Source organism: Ranitomeya variabilis, chromosome 3, assembly GCF_051348905.1.
Source record: "Ranitomeya variabilis isolate aRanVar5 chromosome 3, aRanVar5.hap1, whole genome shotgun sequence".
Taxonomy (NCBI): domain Eukaryota; kingdom Metazoa; phylum Chordata; class Amphibia; order Anura; family Dendrobatidae; genus Ranitomeya; species Ranitomeya variabilis.
Genome location: NC_135234.1, coordinates 537,882,062 through 537,897,789, shown reverse-complemented (window position 1 = coordinate 537,897,789; position 15,728 = coordinate 537,882,062). Strand labels below are relative to the sequence as shown.

Sequence of the window (15,728 nt, the reverse complement as noted above, 5' to 3'; positions counted from 1 at the left end):
CGCGGCACAGGCAGCCGCGAATGCAATCTCCATTAGAAGAGCCCTGTGGCTCAGGGATTGGCGAGCAGATTCTGCCTCCAAACGCTCTTTGACATCTCTGCCCTACCAGGCTGGTCGTTTGTTTGGAGAAAAGATAGACCAAATGATCTCGGATGCCACCGGGGGAAAAAGCAAATTTCTTCCCCAACAAAAGCCTACCCGGCCGTTTCGGTATCAACAACAATCCCGATTTCAGCCTTTTCGTAACAATACCAACTGGTCTTCCACTCCCTCTACCTCCGCATCAGGGCAAGGCCCGCGCGGTGGCCGAGGCTCCCAGGTCTCTTACAGACCTAACTGTAATTGGAAACCCAGACCGAGACCACCCGGGCCTAAGGGATCCACATCCCATAGATCCTCCACGCAATGACTCCTTGCGCCTTCCGGGGGGCACCAACAGGGTAGGAGGGCATTTACTTTTGTTCCGCCAGGCCTGGCTCTCAGTCGTTTCCAACGAATGGGTCAGGGAACTGGTATCCACCGGATACAAAATAGAATTTTCTCCCCCCCCGACACGCTTCTTCCAGTCTTGCCCTCCAAAATCAAACTCAACAGCCCCTCTTCAGGCCATACGGGCACTTCTAGGGGACGGAGTCATCATTCCGGTTCCCCTAGACCAAAGGTTCAAAGGGTTCTACTCGAGCCTATTCGTGGTCCCAAAGAAGGACGGATCGCTCCGTCCGATTCTGGACCTAAAATTGCTAAACAAATTTGTAAAAATCCGTCACTTCAGGATGGAATCCCTCCGATCTGCGGTCGCGTCCATGGAAAAAGGAGAATTCCTGGCGTCCATAGACATCAAGGATGCTTACCTCCACATCCCAATTTTCCCTCCGCATCAACAGTTCCTCCGCTTCGCATGTCACGGAGAGCACTTCCAATTTGTGGCATTGCCTTTCGGTCTCGCCACTGCTCCCAGGGTCTTCACGAAGGTCATGGCGGCTGCCATGGCCATTCTTCATTCCAGGGGAGTGGTGGTACTTCCGTACCTGGATGACCTACTGATAAAAGGTCCTTCTTACCCAGCCTGCGTAGAGTCCGTCGCTCCTTAGGTGGATACTCTTTCTCGCCTGGGTTGGAAGATAAACTTCGAGAAATCCTCTCCGATTCCGGCTCAGCGGATCTCTTTTCTTGGGATGGTTTTGGACACTTCTCGCGGTCTGGTCATCCTCCCTCACGACAAGGCCTTGGCCTTGCAGCAGGGTGCTCAGGGTCTTTCCCGCCAAGTCTCCCACTCCATCCGATTCAGCATGCGCGTTCTCGGGCGGATGGTAGCTGCCATGGAAGAGGTTCCGTTCGCACAATTTCACCTCCGTCCCCTCCAGCATGCGCTACTGTCGGCGTGGGACGGCAATCCGTCCTCCCTCGACCGCCGCTTCATCCTGCCCCCACGGGTCAGAAGGACCCTCAGGTGGTGGACGTTGAAGTCCTCCCTAACCCAGGGAAGATCTTTTCTCCCTATGCAGTGGCTTGTGGTGACCACCGATGCCAGCCTCATAGGCTGGTGGGCGGTTTTCAAACATCACACAGCTCAGGGGCGGTGGTCCGCTCGAGAGTCTCGCCTTCCCATCAATCTCCTGGAGATACGAGCTATCAGACTAGCATTGTTCCAGTTTCACCACCTTCTGGCGGGTCACCCAGTCAGAATTCAGTCCGACAACGCCACGGCCGTGGCGTACATCAACCTTCAAGGGGGAACCCGCAGCAAGACTGCTATGCTCGAGGTGTCCCACATCCTGCACTGGGCGGAATCCAATCATTCGCCCATCTCGGCGATCCACATTCCAGGGGTGGAGAATTGGGCGGCGGACTTCCTTAGCCGCCAGGGCCTCGCCTCGGGCGAGAGGTCCCTTCACCCGGAAGTTTTCCAGCAGATCTGTCTTCGCTGGGGGACCCCGGATGTGGATCTCATGGCATCCAGATTGAACAACAAAGTTCCACAGTTCCTTGCTCGGTCACTCGACCCACGGGCCATCGGAGCAGACGCCCTGGTCTTGCCTTGGCACCAGTTCCGCCTCCCATACATTTTTCCCCCTCTTCCTCTGCTACCGAGGGTCATCAAGAAGATCAGGGCAGAGGGGGTACCAGTGATTCTAGTCGCACCGGACTGGCCGCGCCGGGCATGGTACGCGGAACTGGTTCAGCTGGTCGCCGACGCCCCCTGGCGTCTTCCAGATCGCGTGGATCTTCTCTCACAGGGCCCGATTTACCACGAGAATTCAGGGGCCCTGTCTTTGACGGCCTGGCTGTTGAATCCTGGATTCTAGGCCAAGCGGGTTTCACTCCCAAGGTATCTTCCACCATGATCAGGGCTAGGAAACCTGTCTCCATGCGCAGTTACCACCGTACCTGGCGAATTTTCTTCTCATGGTGCGACGCACAGGAGCGATCTCCTCTGGTATTTTCTATTCCTACCATACTGGAGTTTCTTCAGTCTGGACTAGAGTCGGGACTTGCCCTTAGCTCTCTAAAGGGTCAGGTTTCGGCATGGTCAGTCCTTTTCCAGCGTAAGATTGCCAATAGGTTGCCGGTGAAGACTTTTTTCCTGGGAGTCTCCCACGTGGCGCCACGTGGCGCCTCCCTACAAGATGCCCTTGGATCCGTGGGATCTTAATTTAGTTCTCGGAGCTCTCCAGGAGACTCCCTTCGAACCGCTACAGGACGTTTCCCTGACCTTCCTCTCCTGGAAGGTAGTTTTCCTAGTAGCCATTACGTCCATCAGACTGGTTTCGGAGTTGGCTGCACTCTCCTGCCGCCCTCCGTTTCTAAATTTTCATCCGGACAAGGCAGTATTGAGGACCTCTCCCGCTTTTTTGCCCAAGGTCGTTTCTTCTTTCCACCTCAATGAGGAGATTGTTCTGCCTTCGTTCTGTCCGGCACCAGTCCATCGCATTGAAAAGGCTCTACACACTCTTGATGTGGTAAGGGCTCTTCGTCGGTAAGTCTCGCGGACGGCTCCCTTCCGCACATCGGATGTCCTGTTTGTACTTCCAGAGGGGCCCAGGAAGGGTTCTCCTGCTTCCAAAGCTACTCTAGCTAAATGGATTCGTTCGACCATTGAAGAATCCTATCGTGCCAAAGGCGTTCCTATCCCAGCTGGGATCAAGGCCCATTCTACCCGGTCGGTGGGCGCCTCGTGGGCTGTTCGGCACCAGGCGTCAGCACTGCATGTCTGCAAGGCTGCAACATGGTCCAGTTTGCACACTTTTACCAAGCATTACCACATTCATTCTCTCTCTTCTGCAGACGCCGCCCTTGGCAGGCGCATTCTGCAAGCGGCAGTTCCTTAGCCGCAAGCCAGTGGTACATGGGGTATTAGCATATTGCTCCCCACCCAGGGACTGCTTTTGTACGTCCCATGGTCCTGTGTCCCCCAATGAGGCGTAGGAGAAAAGGAGATTTTTGTGTACTCACCGTAAAATCTTTTTCTCCGAGCCAATCATTGGGGGACACAGCACCCACCCTGTTAGCCTGTTTGGCTTGTTGTTACTTCTTGGTTTTTTGACATAGTTTGTCTTTGGTTCATGCTCCTGCTTTACTACTGAACTGGTTGAAATTGTATCCAGTGAAGGGGTGTATACTGCAGAGGAGGAGTTAATCTTTTTTATCTACTTAGTGTCGTCCTAGTGGCAGCAGCATAACACCCATGGTCCTGTGTCCCCCAATGATTGGCTCGGAGAAAAAGATTTTATGGTGAGTACACAAAAATCTCCTTTTTAAACTTTTGAATTTTCTTGGTGATCCCTGGTTGTTTTGCATATACTTTCTTTTTCTTGTGATATATTTATATTGTTATGCATTAGGTGATCCCAGTAGAGTAATTGTATGGATGGTGCCCGCTTAAACAATTTTTATTTCCATAGTATCTGGCCATGCGTATGACCTAATCTTTTGTTTTTACAATTCTGTCATCAGCATGTAATTAGTTTTGTAATATTGAACATAAATTCTGGTATTTATTTCACAGATGATTGAAGCAATAAAATATAAATGTGACCTTGTCAATTACAGCTACGGTGAAGCGACACACTGGCCAAACTCTGGGTACGTCTGTGCCTCTTTACTGACCCTTGTACAGAAACAATACACAAATAGACTTTCCGATATAAACTTTAGACCTTCTCTCAGTGCTTTGTCTTTTTGGATTTTTTTTTTTTATATATATAGGAGAATCTGTGAAGCAATTAATGAAGCAGTATGGAAAAACAACATCATATATGTCTCAAGTGCTGGCAATAATGGCCCATGTCTGTCCACCGTTGGCTGTCCGGGAGGAACTACCTCTAGTGTCATAGGTGAGATTGTGATTCGTTATACAGTACAGACCAAAAGTTTGGACACGCCTTCATTTAAAGATTTTTCTGTATTTTCATGACTATGAAAATTGTAAATTCACACTGAAGGCATCAAAACTATGAATTGACACGTGGAATTATATACTTAATTTACTTAATTTCAGTTGTTTCACACTTTTTTGTTATGTCTTATATTCTAGGTTCTTCAAAGTAGCCACGTTTGGCTTTGATGACTGCTTTGCACACTCTTGGCATTCTCTTGATGAGCTTCAAGAGGTAGTCACCGGGAATGGTCTTCCAACAATCTTGAAGGAGTTCCCTGAGATGCTTAGCACTTGTTGGCCCTTTGCCTTCACTCTGCGGTCCAGCTCACCCCAAACCATCTTGATTGGGTTCAGGTCTGGTGACTGTGGAGGCCAGGTCATCTGGCGTATCACCCCATCACTCTCCTTCTTGGTCAAATGGCCCTTACACAGCCTGGAGGTGTGTTTGGGGGTCACTGTCCTGTTGAAAAATAAATGATGATCCAACTAAACGCAAACCGGATGGAATAGCATGCCGCTGCAAGATGCTGTGGTAGCCATGCTGGTTCGGTATGCCTTCAATTTTGAATAAATCCCCAACAGTGTCACCAGCAAAGCACCCCCACACCATCACACCTCCTCCTCCATGCTTCACGGTGGGAACCAGGCATGTAGAGTCCATCCGTTCACCTTTTCTGCATCGCACAAAGACACGGTGGTTGGAACCAAAGATCTCAAATTTGGACTCGTCAGACCAAAGCACAGATTTCCACTGGTCTAATGTCCATTCCTTGGGTTCTTTAGCCCAAACAAGTCTCTTCTGCTTGTTGCTTGTCCTTAGCAGTGGTTTCCTAGCAGCTATTTTACCATGAAGGCCTGCTGCACAAAGTCTCCTCTTAACAGTTGTCGTAGAGATGTGTCTGCTGCTAGAACTCTGTGTGGCATTGACCTGGTCTCTAATCTGAGCTGCTGGTAACCTGCAATTTCTGAGGCTGGTGACTCGGATAAACTTCTCCTCAGAAGCAGAGGTGACTCTTGGTATTCCTTTCCTGGGGCGGTCCTCATGTGAGCCAATTTCTTTGTAGCGCTTGATGGTTTTTGCAACTGCACTTGGGGACACTTTCAAAGTTTTCCCAATTTTTCGGACTAACTGAGCTTCATTTCTTAAAGTAATGATGGCCACTTGTTTTTCTTTACTTAGCTGCTTTTTTCTTGCCATAATACAAATTCTAACAGTCTATTCAGTAGGACTATCAGCTGTGTATCCACCAGACTTCTGCTCAACACAACTGATGGTCCCAACCTCATTTATAAGGCAAGAAATCCCACTTATTAAACCAGACAGGGCACACCTGTGAAGTGAAAACCATTCCCGGTGACTACCTCTTGAAGCTCATCAAGAGAATGCCAAGAGTGTGCAAAGCAGTCATCAAAGCAAAAGGTGGCTACTTTGAAGAACCTAGAATATCAGTCATAATTTCAGTTGTTTCACACTTTTTTGTTAAGTATATAATTCCACATGTGTTAATTCATAGTTTTGATGCCTTCAGTGTGAATTTACATTTTTCATAGTCATGAAAATACAGAAAAATCTTTAAATGAGAAGGTATGTCCAAACCTTTGGTCTGTGCTGTACACCCATTGTATGCGCTCTCTGGCCCAGCAAAAAAAAACTAAACTTTTTTTTTTTTCATTTTGATGATTTATTAAATGAGACTAATAATGGAGAACTAATGTACTGGATTAAGTGATTTTAGTGTGCAATAATTTATCGATGATTGTGGACTCATGCCTATTGTTTCATTCTCGCTTCAGGTGTTGGGGCATATGTTTCTCCAGATATGATGGTTGCCGAATATTCCCTCCGCGAAAAACTACCTGCTAATCAATATACTTGGTCTTCAAGAGGTCCTAGGTAAGATTCTCATTGTTTTCAATCTTCACTTAGATTATGAGATTTAGGAGGTTTGTAAAGACGTCATTTTTGTTTTTGTGCACATTGTAGAGTATGTGATTTTTTTTTTTTCTTTATATATATAAAATAAAAAATCTTAATAATTTGGACACGATGACCATTTGAGGTCCCTTCCAACACTTTATGATTATATACATAAATATATATACATACACAGTTGAGAAGATCAATATTTCATCATACGCTGCCGATTTTTGCAAGCTTTTCCATCTACAAAGAATGGAGAGGTCTTTCATTTGTGAGACAGAATCTTAAAAAATCACATATGATTTTTATGTAATTAATATGCATTTTATTGCACAAAATAAGTATTTGATACTATAGAAAAACATAACTTTAATATTTGGTAGAGAAACCTTTTGTTTGCAATTAGAGGTCAGACGTTTCCTGTAGTTTTTGACCAATTTGCACACACTGCAGCAGCGATTTTGGTCCACTCCTCCATACAGATCTTCTCCAGATCTTTCAGGGCTATCGCTAGGGAACATTGATTTTTGGCTCACTCCAAAGATTTTCTATTAGGTTCAGGTCGGAGAATGTCTTGGCCACTCCAGGACCTTGAAATGCTTCTTACTTAGCCACTCCTTAGTTTCCCTAGCTGTGTGTTTCGGGTCATTGTTCTGTTGGAAGACCCAGCCATGACCCATCTTCAATGCTGTTACTGAGGGAAGGAGGTTAATGGCCAAAATCTTGCGATACATGACCCCAACTATCCTCTCTTCAATACGGTGCAGTCGTCCTGTCCCCTTTGTAGAAAAACAACCCCAAATTATGTTGTTTAATCCACCATGCTTAATGGTTGGAACGGTGTTCTTGGGGTTGTACTCGTCCTTTCTTCTTCCTCCAAATATGGCGGATTTGAAGTTGATACCAAAAAGTTCTATTTTGGTCTCATCTGACCACAAGACATTCTCCCATACCTCTGGATCATCCAGATGGTCATTGGCGAACTTCAAACGGGCCTGGACATGTGCTGGCGTGGACCTTGCGTTCCCTGCAGGATTTTAATCCATGACGGCATAGTGTTACTAACTGTAATGTTTGAGACTGTTGACCCAGTTCTCTTCAGGTCATTGACCAGGTTTTCCCATGTAGTTCTGGGCTGATTCCTGACCTTACGGAGAATCATCCTTACCCCAGAAGGCGAGATCTTGCATGAAGCCCGAGACCTAGGAAGATTGACAGTTGCTGCCTTTTCACCAAGCTGCTTGCTTATTGTCCTGTAGCCCATCCCACTGCTTTGTGTAGCAGAAATGCTCACTTGCTAACATTGCTGGGCGGCGGGTGTTTATAGTGATTCGGCAATGACAACCACAGGGTTCTCCTTCACACCCGGGGTTGTCATGCAAACCCATCAGCGACCCACGGTCATGTGACACGGGCGCCAGTGGGCATGATTAGCGAAGCCCTTCAGGCACAAGCATGTTAAGTGCTTCTGTCAGAGACTGACAGCGGCATTTAACATGTTAACAGCTGCGGGTGGATCGCGATACCACCTGCGGCTGTTAGGGGCACATGTCAGCTAATTTAGTCAGCTGATATGTGGCAGAAAAGTTGTGGGCTCATCGTCTGAACGCGCAGCAAATACGTGGAGGCGACCTTTCACTTATATACGTTTAGGTGGGAAAGCGGATAAAATCATATAATGTGATTTTTCTGGTGTACCTACGATAAAAATTGCAGACCTCTCCATTCTTTTTAGGTGGGAAAACTTGCAAAATCGGCAGTGTATCAAGCACTTATTTTCCCCACTATGTATGTATGTATGTGTGGGGACTCAATCATGTGATTCTTTAATCGCTAAGGGTGTACATGGCATTATCAGTCTGTTGCCACCCTCTGCAGGATCTCATTCAATAAGACATATGGTAGGCAAAGAGGCTATTGTAAGTCTTCTTTTTTGCCCTAGTAACCACTGGCACCTCGTGATAATGCTGTGGGTGTGACAAAGGTAGTGATCTCAGTTTGTCTTAACTCTTCACTTGCCATTGTCACTACTGACAGTGGCAGCTGGGTCTGGTTCCAGGCACAACTCTTTGTGCTCATGTTATCCCTGCGACATAACTGTATGTCAGTTTGCAGGCATGGGTTAGTGGAATAAGACTGCCAGTTAATAGTTAATAAAACTACTGACTTGTCAAAATGAAAAAGGGGTTACCAACACTTATGAGAGTAAAGTTCGTGCCTCTGGAGGTCTAGATGGAGACATCCAAGGTGGCTTCCCTTGACGTTGTCCAACTTTAGAGCTGCACAACATACCTAGCGTCCTATAATTTTGCTTTTAAAGAAATAACTTGACCTTGTGCTTTTTCTTGAATAATCAGTACTGATGGATGCCTTGCAGTCAGTATAAGTGCGCCAGGAGGAGCCATAGCATCTGTTCCGAATTGGACCCTGCGTGGCACCCAGCTGATGAATGGAACGTCCATGTCTTCTCCCAATGCTTGTGGAGGCATTGCTCTCATTTTATCAGGTAAATTTAGGCCTGCTTATTCTGAGATTCCTCGAAGTCTGTGCTCCTCACGTAAGGCTGTATGTTGGACTATTGCACTTTTTTTGTTTTCTTTGTTAAATTTCCCACCTTAATTTAGGTCTAAAAGCAAATGGAGTCCCATACACTGTACACTCGGTCAGAAGAGCTCTTGAAAACACTGCTATGAAGGCAGAAAACATTGAAGTGTTTGCGCAAGGGCATGGAATTATTCAGGTTTGTGAAGGTTTATGGTTATTGTGGGGGAGTGTACTTAAAGGGATTGTCCACTTTGGGGACACTTCTTCCTTTATTTATTTTTTTTCTTCATCCAAATGTATTTGGAATAAAAAATCATTTTTGCATTGGGCTTCATTTAACCCCTTTACCCCCAAGGGTGGTTTGCACGTTAATGACCGGGCCAATTTTTACAATTCTGACCACTGTCCCTTTATGAGGTTAGAACTCTGGAACGCTTCAACGGATCCCGGTGATTATGACATTTTCTCATGACATATTGTACTTCATGATTGTGGTAAAATTTCTTTGATATTACCTGCGTTTATTTGTGAAAAAAACGGAAATTTGGCGAAAATTTCGCAATTTTCCAACTTTGAATTTTTATGCAATTAAATCAGAGATATGTCACACAAAATACTTAATAAGTAACATTTCCCACATGTCTACTTTCCATCAGCATAATTTTTGAACCAAATTTTTTTTTTGTTAGGGAGTTATAAGAGTTAAAAGTTGACCAGCAATTTCTCATTTTTACAACACCATTTTTTTAGGGACCACATCTCATTTGAAGTCACTTTGACGGGTCTATATGATAGAAAATAGCGAAGTGTGACACCATTCTAAAACCTGCACCCCTCAAGGTGCTCAAAACCACATTCAAGAAATTTATTAACCCTTCAGGTGTTTCACAGGAATTTTTGGAATGTTTAAATAAAAATGAACATTTAACTTTTTTTCACACAATTTACTTCAGCTCCAATTTGTTTTATTTTACCAAGGGTAACAGGGGAAAATGGACCCCAAAGGTTGTTGTACAATTTGTCCTGAGTACGCCGATACCCCATATGTGGGGTAAACCACTGTTTGGGTGCATGGCAGAGCTCGGAAGCGAAGGAGCGCCATTTGACTTTTCAATGTAAAATTGACTGGAATTGAGATGGGATGCCATGTTGCGTTGGGAGAGCGCCTGATGTGCCTAAACATTGAAACCCCCCCCCCCCCCCAAAAGTGACACCATTTTGGAAAGTAGACCCCCTAAGGAACTCATCTAGATGTGTGGTGAGCACTTTGACCCATTAAGTGATTCACAGAAGTTTATAATGCAGAGCCGTAAAAATAAAAAATCATATTTTTTTCACAAAAATGATATTTTCGCCCCCAATTTTTTATTTTCCCAAGGGTAAGAGAAGAAATTGGACCCCAAAAATTGTTGTACAATTTGTCCTAAGTACGCTGATACCCCATATGTGGGGGGGAACCACCGTTTGAGCGCATGGCAGAGCTAGGAAGGGAAGGAGCGTCATTTGGAATGCAGACTTAGATGGATTGATCTGCAGGCGTCACATTGCGTTTGCAGAGCCCCTAATGTACCTAAACAGTAGAAACCCCCCACAAGTGACCCCATATTGGAAACTAGACCCCCCAAGGAACTTATCTAGATGTGTTGTGAGAACTTTGAACCCCCAAGTGTTTCACTACAGTTTATAATGCAGAGCCGTGAAAATAAAAAATATATTTTTTTCCACGAAAATATTTTAGCCCCCAGTTTTGTATTTTCCCAAGGGTAAGAGAAGAAATTGGACCCCAAAAATTGTTGTACAATTTGTCCTTAGTACGCTGATACCCCGTATGAGGGGGTAAACCACTGTTTGGTCGCATGGGAGAGCTCGGAAGGGAAGGAGCGCCGTTTGACTTTTCAATGCAAAATTGACAGGAATTGAGATGGGACGCTGTGTTGCGTTTGGAGAGCCACTGATGTGCCTAAACATTGAAACCCCCCACAAGTGACACCATTTTGGAAAGTAGACCCCATAAGGAACTCATCTAGATGTGTTGAGAGCTTTGAACCCCCAAGTGTTTCACTACAGTTTATAACGCAGAGCCGTGAAAATAAAAAAACTTTTTTTTTCCACAAAAATTTATCTTTTAGCCCCCAGTTTTGTATTTTCCCAAGGGTAACAGGAGAAATTGGACCCCAAAAGTTGTTGTCCAATGTGTCCTGAGTACGCTGATACCCCATATTTTGGGGTAATCCCCTGTTTGGGCGCACGGGAGAGCTCGGAAGGAGCACTGTTTTACTTTTTCAACGCAGAATTGGCTGGAATTGAGATCGGACGCCATGTCCCGTTTGGAGAGCCGCTGATGTGCCTAAACAGTGGAAACCCCCCAATTATAACTGAAACACTAATCCAAACACCTCCCTAACCCTAATCCCAACGGTAACCCTAATCACACCCCTAACCCTGACACACCCCTAACCCTAATCCCAACCCTATTCCCAACCGTAAATGTAATCCAAACCCTAACCCTAACTTTAGCCCCAACCCTAACTGTAGCCTTAACCCTAACCCTAATGGGAAAATAGAAATAAATACATTTTTTAAATTTTTTAATTTTTTTTTAACTAAGGGGGTGATGAAGTGGGGTTTGATTTACTTTTATAGCGTTTTTTTTTTTAGCGGATTTTTATGATTGGCAGCCGTCACACACTGAAAGACGCTTTTTATTGTAAAAAATATTTTTTGCGTTACCACATTTTGAGAGCTATAATTTTTCTATATTTTGGTCCACAGAGTCATGTGAGGTCTTGTTTTTTGCAGGATGAGTTGACATTTTTATTGGTAATATTTTCGGGCACGTGACATTTTTTGATCGCTTTTTATTCCGATTTTTGTGAGGCAGAATGACCAAAAATCAGCTATTCATGAATTTCTTTTGGGGGAGGCGTTTATACCGTTCCGCGTTTGGTAAAATGGATAAAAAAGTTTTATTCTTCGGGTCAGTACGATTACAGCGATACCTCATTTATATTTTTTTATGTTTTGTCGCTTTTATACGATAAAAACTATTTTATAGAAGAAATAATTATTTTTGCATCGCTTTATTCTGAGGACTAACTTTTTTATTTTTTCTTTGATGATGCTGTATGGTGGCTCGTTTTTTGCGGGACAAGATGACGTTTTCAGCGGTACCATGGTTATTTATATCCGTCTTTTTGATCGCGTGTTGCTCTGAGCAGGCGCTGTGAAGCCACCTCCCTGCAGGACCTGGATGCCGCGGCCATTTTGAGTCCGGGCCTGCTGCAGCGAGGAGGAGGTAAGAGACCCTCGGAGCAACGCGATCACATCGCGTTGCTCCGGGGGTGTCAGGGAAGCACACAGGGAGCCCCCTCCTTGCGCGATGCTTCCCTATACCGCCGGAACACTGCGATCATGTTTGATCGCAGTGTGCCGGGGGTTAATGTTCCGGGGGCGGTCCGTGACGGCTCCTGGCACATAGTGCCGGATGTCAGCTGCGATAGTCAGCTGACACTCGGCCGCGCTCCCCCCGTGAGCGCGGCCGATCACATATGACATACTATCCCGTCAGTAGTTATACGGGCCCACCCCCACCTCAACGGGATAGTACGTCTAATGTCAGAAAGGGGTTAAAAATTGTTGCACTGTTTGCTTTCTGAAGCTTCTATATTGCTGGGTACAGGATGAATTACCTGAGAATCTGTCCGTGAGCTCAGCCAGATTGAATGACTGTAGAATGGGTAACTTTTTAATCCGTCTCTGAGTCCTTCTCCATTGATTAATTACCACAGACCACATCACAATTGTGTATGAAGTGAAACAAAAAGCCAGTAAAAGTCAGACAGTGCAAACATTGTAATGAAACCCAACTGCAAAACATTACTGTTGCTTCAAAAAGAGGCATTTTAACTAAAATAAAATGTCCCTGAAGGCTATGTGGACTAATAATCTCTTTCCAGGTTGACAAAGCTTATGACTACCTCATGCAGAATGATTCGCTAACGAGTAAGATAGGCTTCACAGTTACTGTGGGAAATGGCCGTGGAATTTACCTCAGGGATCCAGTCCAGGTAGCTGCCCCATCAGACCATGGTGTCGGCATTGAGCCAGTGTTCCCAGAAAACACCGGTAAGAAGGGCTCACAGGGCCATATTGGAAATATAGCATTGCTTCTCAGACTGCAAATTCTGCTTGTCCCTATAAATGTTTTTTTTTTTCCTCTGACAGATAACTCTGAAAGGATTTCTCTTCAGCTTCACTTGGCGCTTGTGTCGAATGCCTCCTGGCTTCAGTATCCCAGTCACTTGGAGCTCATGAACCAGTGCAGACATATTAATGTCCGCGTGGATCCTCGTGGTTTACGTGAAGGGGTGCATTACACTGAGGTAAAAATGCAAATCCCTCCCACCCCCCAGTAACAATTATAATGTTCAGGTTTTTTATTTTCCATATGGCACAGATGTATTGAAAGCTCAATACCGGCAAATAATTGCTGTGTTACGACCAGGACTTGCCACGAGTAAAGCCCACAACTGTTAACCTGTTAAATACAGCTGTCATACAATGGCATTATCAGTGTGCCGGTGTGGGGGCACATCATTCTATACGACCATCCACACTCCTGTGACGCAATTGCATATGTTGCTTTGACAGCCGGGAGTTCAAGAACCCTCCATACCTACATTACCGAGCTCCCTTAATATCAAGCCTGGGTTTGCTATATTTAGCAATACTGTGGTATTTCCGTATGCAGCACAAGCGATCAGACAATGGCAGTTTCAAGTTCCCTAAAAGAAATAATTCACCATGTCCAGAAAAGTCTGATCTATCAAAATGTAAAAATAATTAACCCAATTAGTAAACATCATAAACAAAAAAAATTCAAACCGCTAATTTTTTTTTTTTTTTATCTCTGCTATTCACAATAAATGTTACAAGAGGCGATCAAAATGTCATATCTATCCCACAATTTGTATTACAGTTCTCGCCAATTCTGAAAGTGAGTGGTCACACAGTCAACCGAAAAGTGAAAACGTTACGGGTCTCAAAAAATTGCAAGCCAATAAAAAAAACTTTTTTTCTTTCAAATTTCTGTTTTTTGTTTTTTGTTAACCTCTAAAATAGCAAAAAAAAAAAAGCTTGCAGTTTAGTATCACCATAATAATCGTACTAATGAGGATAATCGTAATGCTGATCATTTTTAGCACACATTGTGCTCCTTTATGGCAATTCCCAAAAAACAATATCAGAATTATTGGGATTTTTTTTTCACAATTTTACCGCACTTAAATTTTTTTATTTTTTTTTTCGTTTTCCACTACTTTTTAAGTGATGAAACGAGTGGTGTCCATTTAAAAGTACTACTCGCCCCACAAAAAGCAAGCCATCATATGTTTGAAGACAGAAAAAAAATTATTTTTATGGCTCTTTGAATAAGGGGAGAAAAAAAATAAAAAATTGACACTAGTGGCGAGGGGTTAATGGCAAGCAATAGGTAGCACATAGACGGCATCCATATGCTTTGTTTCTCTTCACAGACCTATAGATTTGAGTAGAGGCATTAGATCCATGAGTCAGATGAAAAATTGACTTTTTTTTTTCTCTCCCCAATGCTGACGCTCCATCCACAAACTAACACGCATGTTAGACTATAATGGGTGTAAAAAAAAAAAAAAAAAAAAAATGGAACATAAATATGGAAAAAGGACACCTGATTGATGTCTTGGGTGGGAGGTTGAATCTATTGCAATGATGGGATTATATGGATGATGGGGCTTGCTGTGACTACTGGCTGAGAGAGGGTGGAGGACACGATTCTACATGGCGGTACTGGGTACAAAGTTTTAAGGCCTCTTTCACACTAGCGTTGTACGACGCACGTCGCAATGCGTCGTTTTGGAGAAAAAATGCATCCTGCAAAATTGCTTGCAGGATGTGTTTTTTTTCTCCATAGACTAACATTAGCGATGCATTGCCACACGTCGCAACCGTCGTGCGATGGTTGTGTTGGACCATCGGCACAAAAATATGTTGCATGTAACGTTTTTTTTGGTGCGTCGTGTCCATCATTTCCGACCGCGCATGCACGGCCGGAGCTCCGCCCCCTCCTCCCCGGAGCTCACAATGGGGCAGCGGATGCGTTGAAAAACTGCATCCGCTGCCCCCGTTGTGCGGCGCTTTCACAGTATGCGTCGGTATGTCGCATTGCGACGTGCATCGTACGACGCTAGTGTGAAAGTAGCCCAAGCGGGGGGGTCTGTACATTTACTGTGCTTTTTTTTTTTTTTTTTTCTTCACGGCACCTGTGTGACAAACGCTGATTAGTCACAGCTGGACGTCTCATGGAAAAGTAATGTCATCTTTCTGTGCTGAGAACCTGGCTCGTCGGGCTGCTGCTTGCAACAGACTGGTGCTGATTAGTGATGATCGAGCGTGCTCAGATGAGGTGTGATCCCAGCATGCTCGTGTGCTGATAGTATTAGAGCACACCGAAGACTATGTTGGAGTCCCCACGGCTGCATGTCTCACAGCTGTGGGAACCCCCACGTGACACACAACAGTGGGGACTCGAAGCACACTGAAGATACTCCTCATGCTGACTCTTAAGTAATAGTCACACTATTAGGATTCCGCTTGAGTGGTCATCATTTGCCCACCCAATCCTTTGCGCACTTATGGTCACTTGCCGACTAGCTACGTTTCCAGCCTCTCAGTATTCTATATAAGCAGGAAAAGAGGCCAGTCTGCATGAGACTCAAAATTGCTGTAAATTCCATTATGAGCAGTTACGTGATGACCGCTCTAACATTTGGTGTGAAACTGTGCTGGAAGAAATTTTCCCTTGGGCCAGAAGCTCCGCAGTATTTATAAGAAAAAAAAAAAAAAAAT

General features: G+C 44.8%; 1 protein-coding gene across 4 annotated transcripts in view; it reads left to right on the top strand.

Annotated features, from left to right (window-relative positions):
* The window catches only part of TPP2 (tripeptidyl peptidase 2), a 117,237-nt gene that overhangs the window by 20,598 nt on the left and 80,911 nt on the right, over window positions 1–15,728 (top strand). For all 4 annotated transcript variants that reach the window (XM_077297063.1, XM_077297062.1, XM_077297065.1 and 1 more), the window contains exons 8-14: window positions 4,007–4,083; window positions 4,207–4,334; window positions 6,173–6,272; window positions 8,657–8,805; window positions 8,924–9,039; window positions 12,800–12,968; window positions 13,068–13,225. In XM_077297063.1, the coding sequence (XP_077153178.1) occupies window positions 4,007–4,083; window positions 4,207–4,334; window positions 6,173–6,272; window positions 8,657–8,805; window positions 8,924–9,039; window positions 12,800–12,968; window positions 13,068–13,225 (897 nt within the window). The remainder of the gene's footprint in view (window positions 1–4,006; window positions 4,084–4,206; window positions 4,335–6,172; window positions 6,273–8,656; window positions 8,806–8,923; window positions 9,040–12,799; window positions 12,969–13,067; window positions 13,226–15,728) is intronic.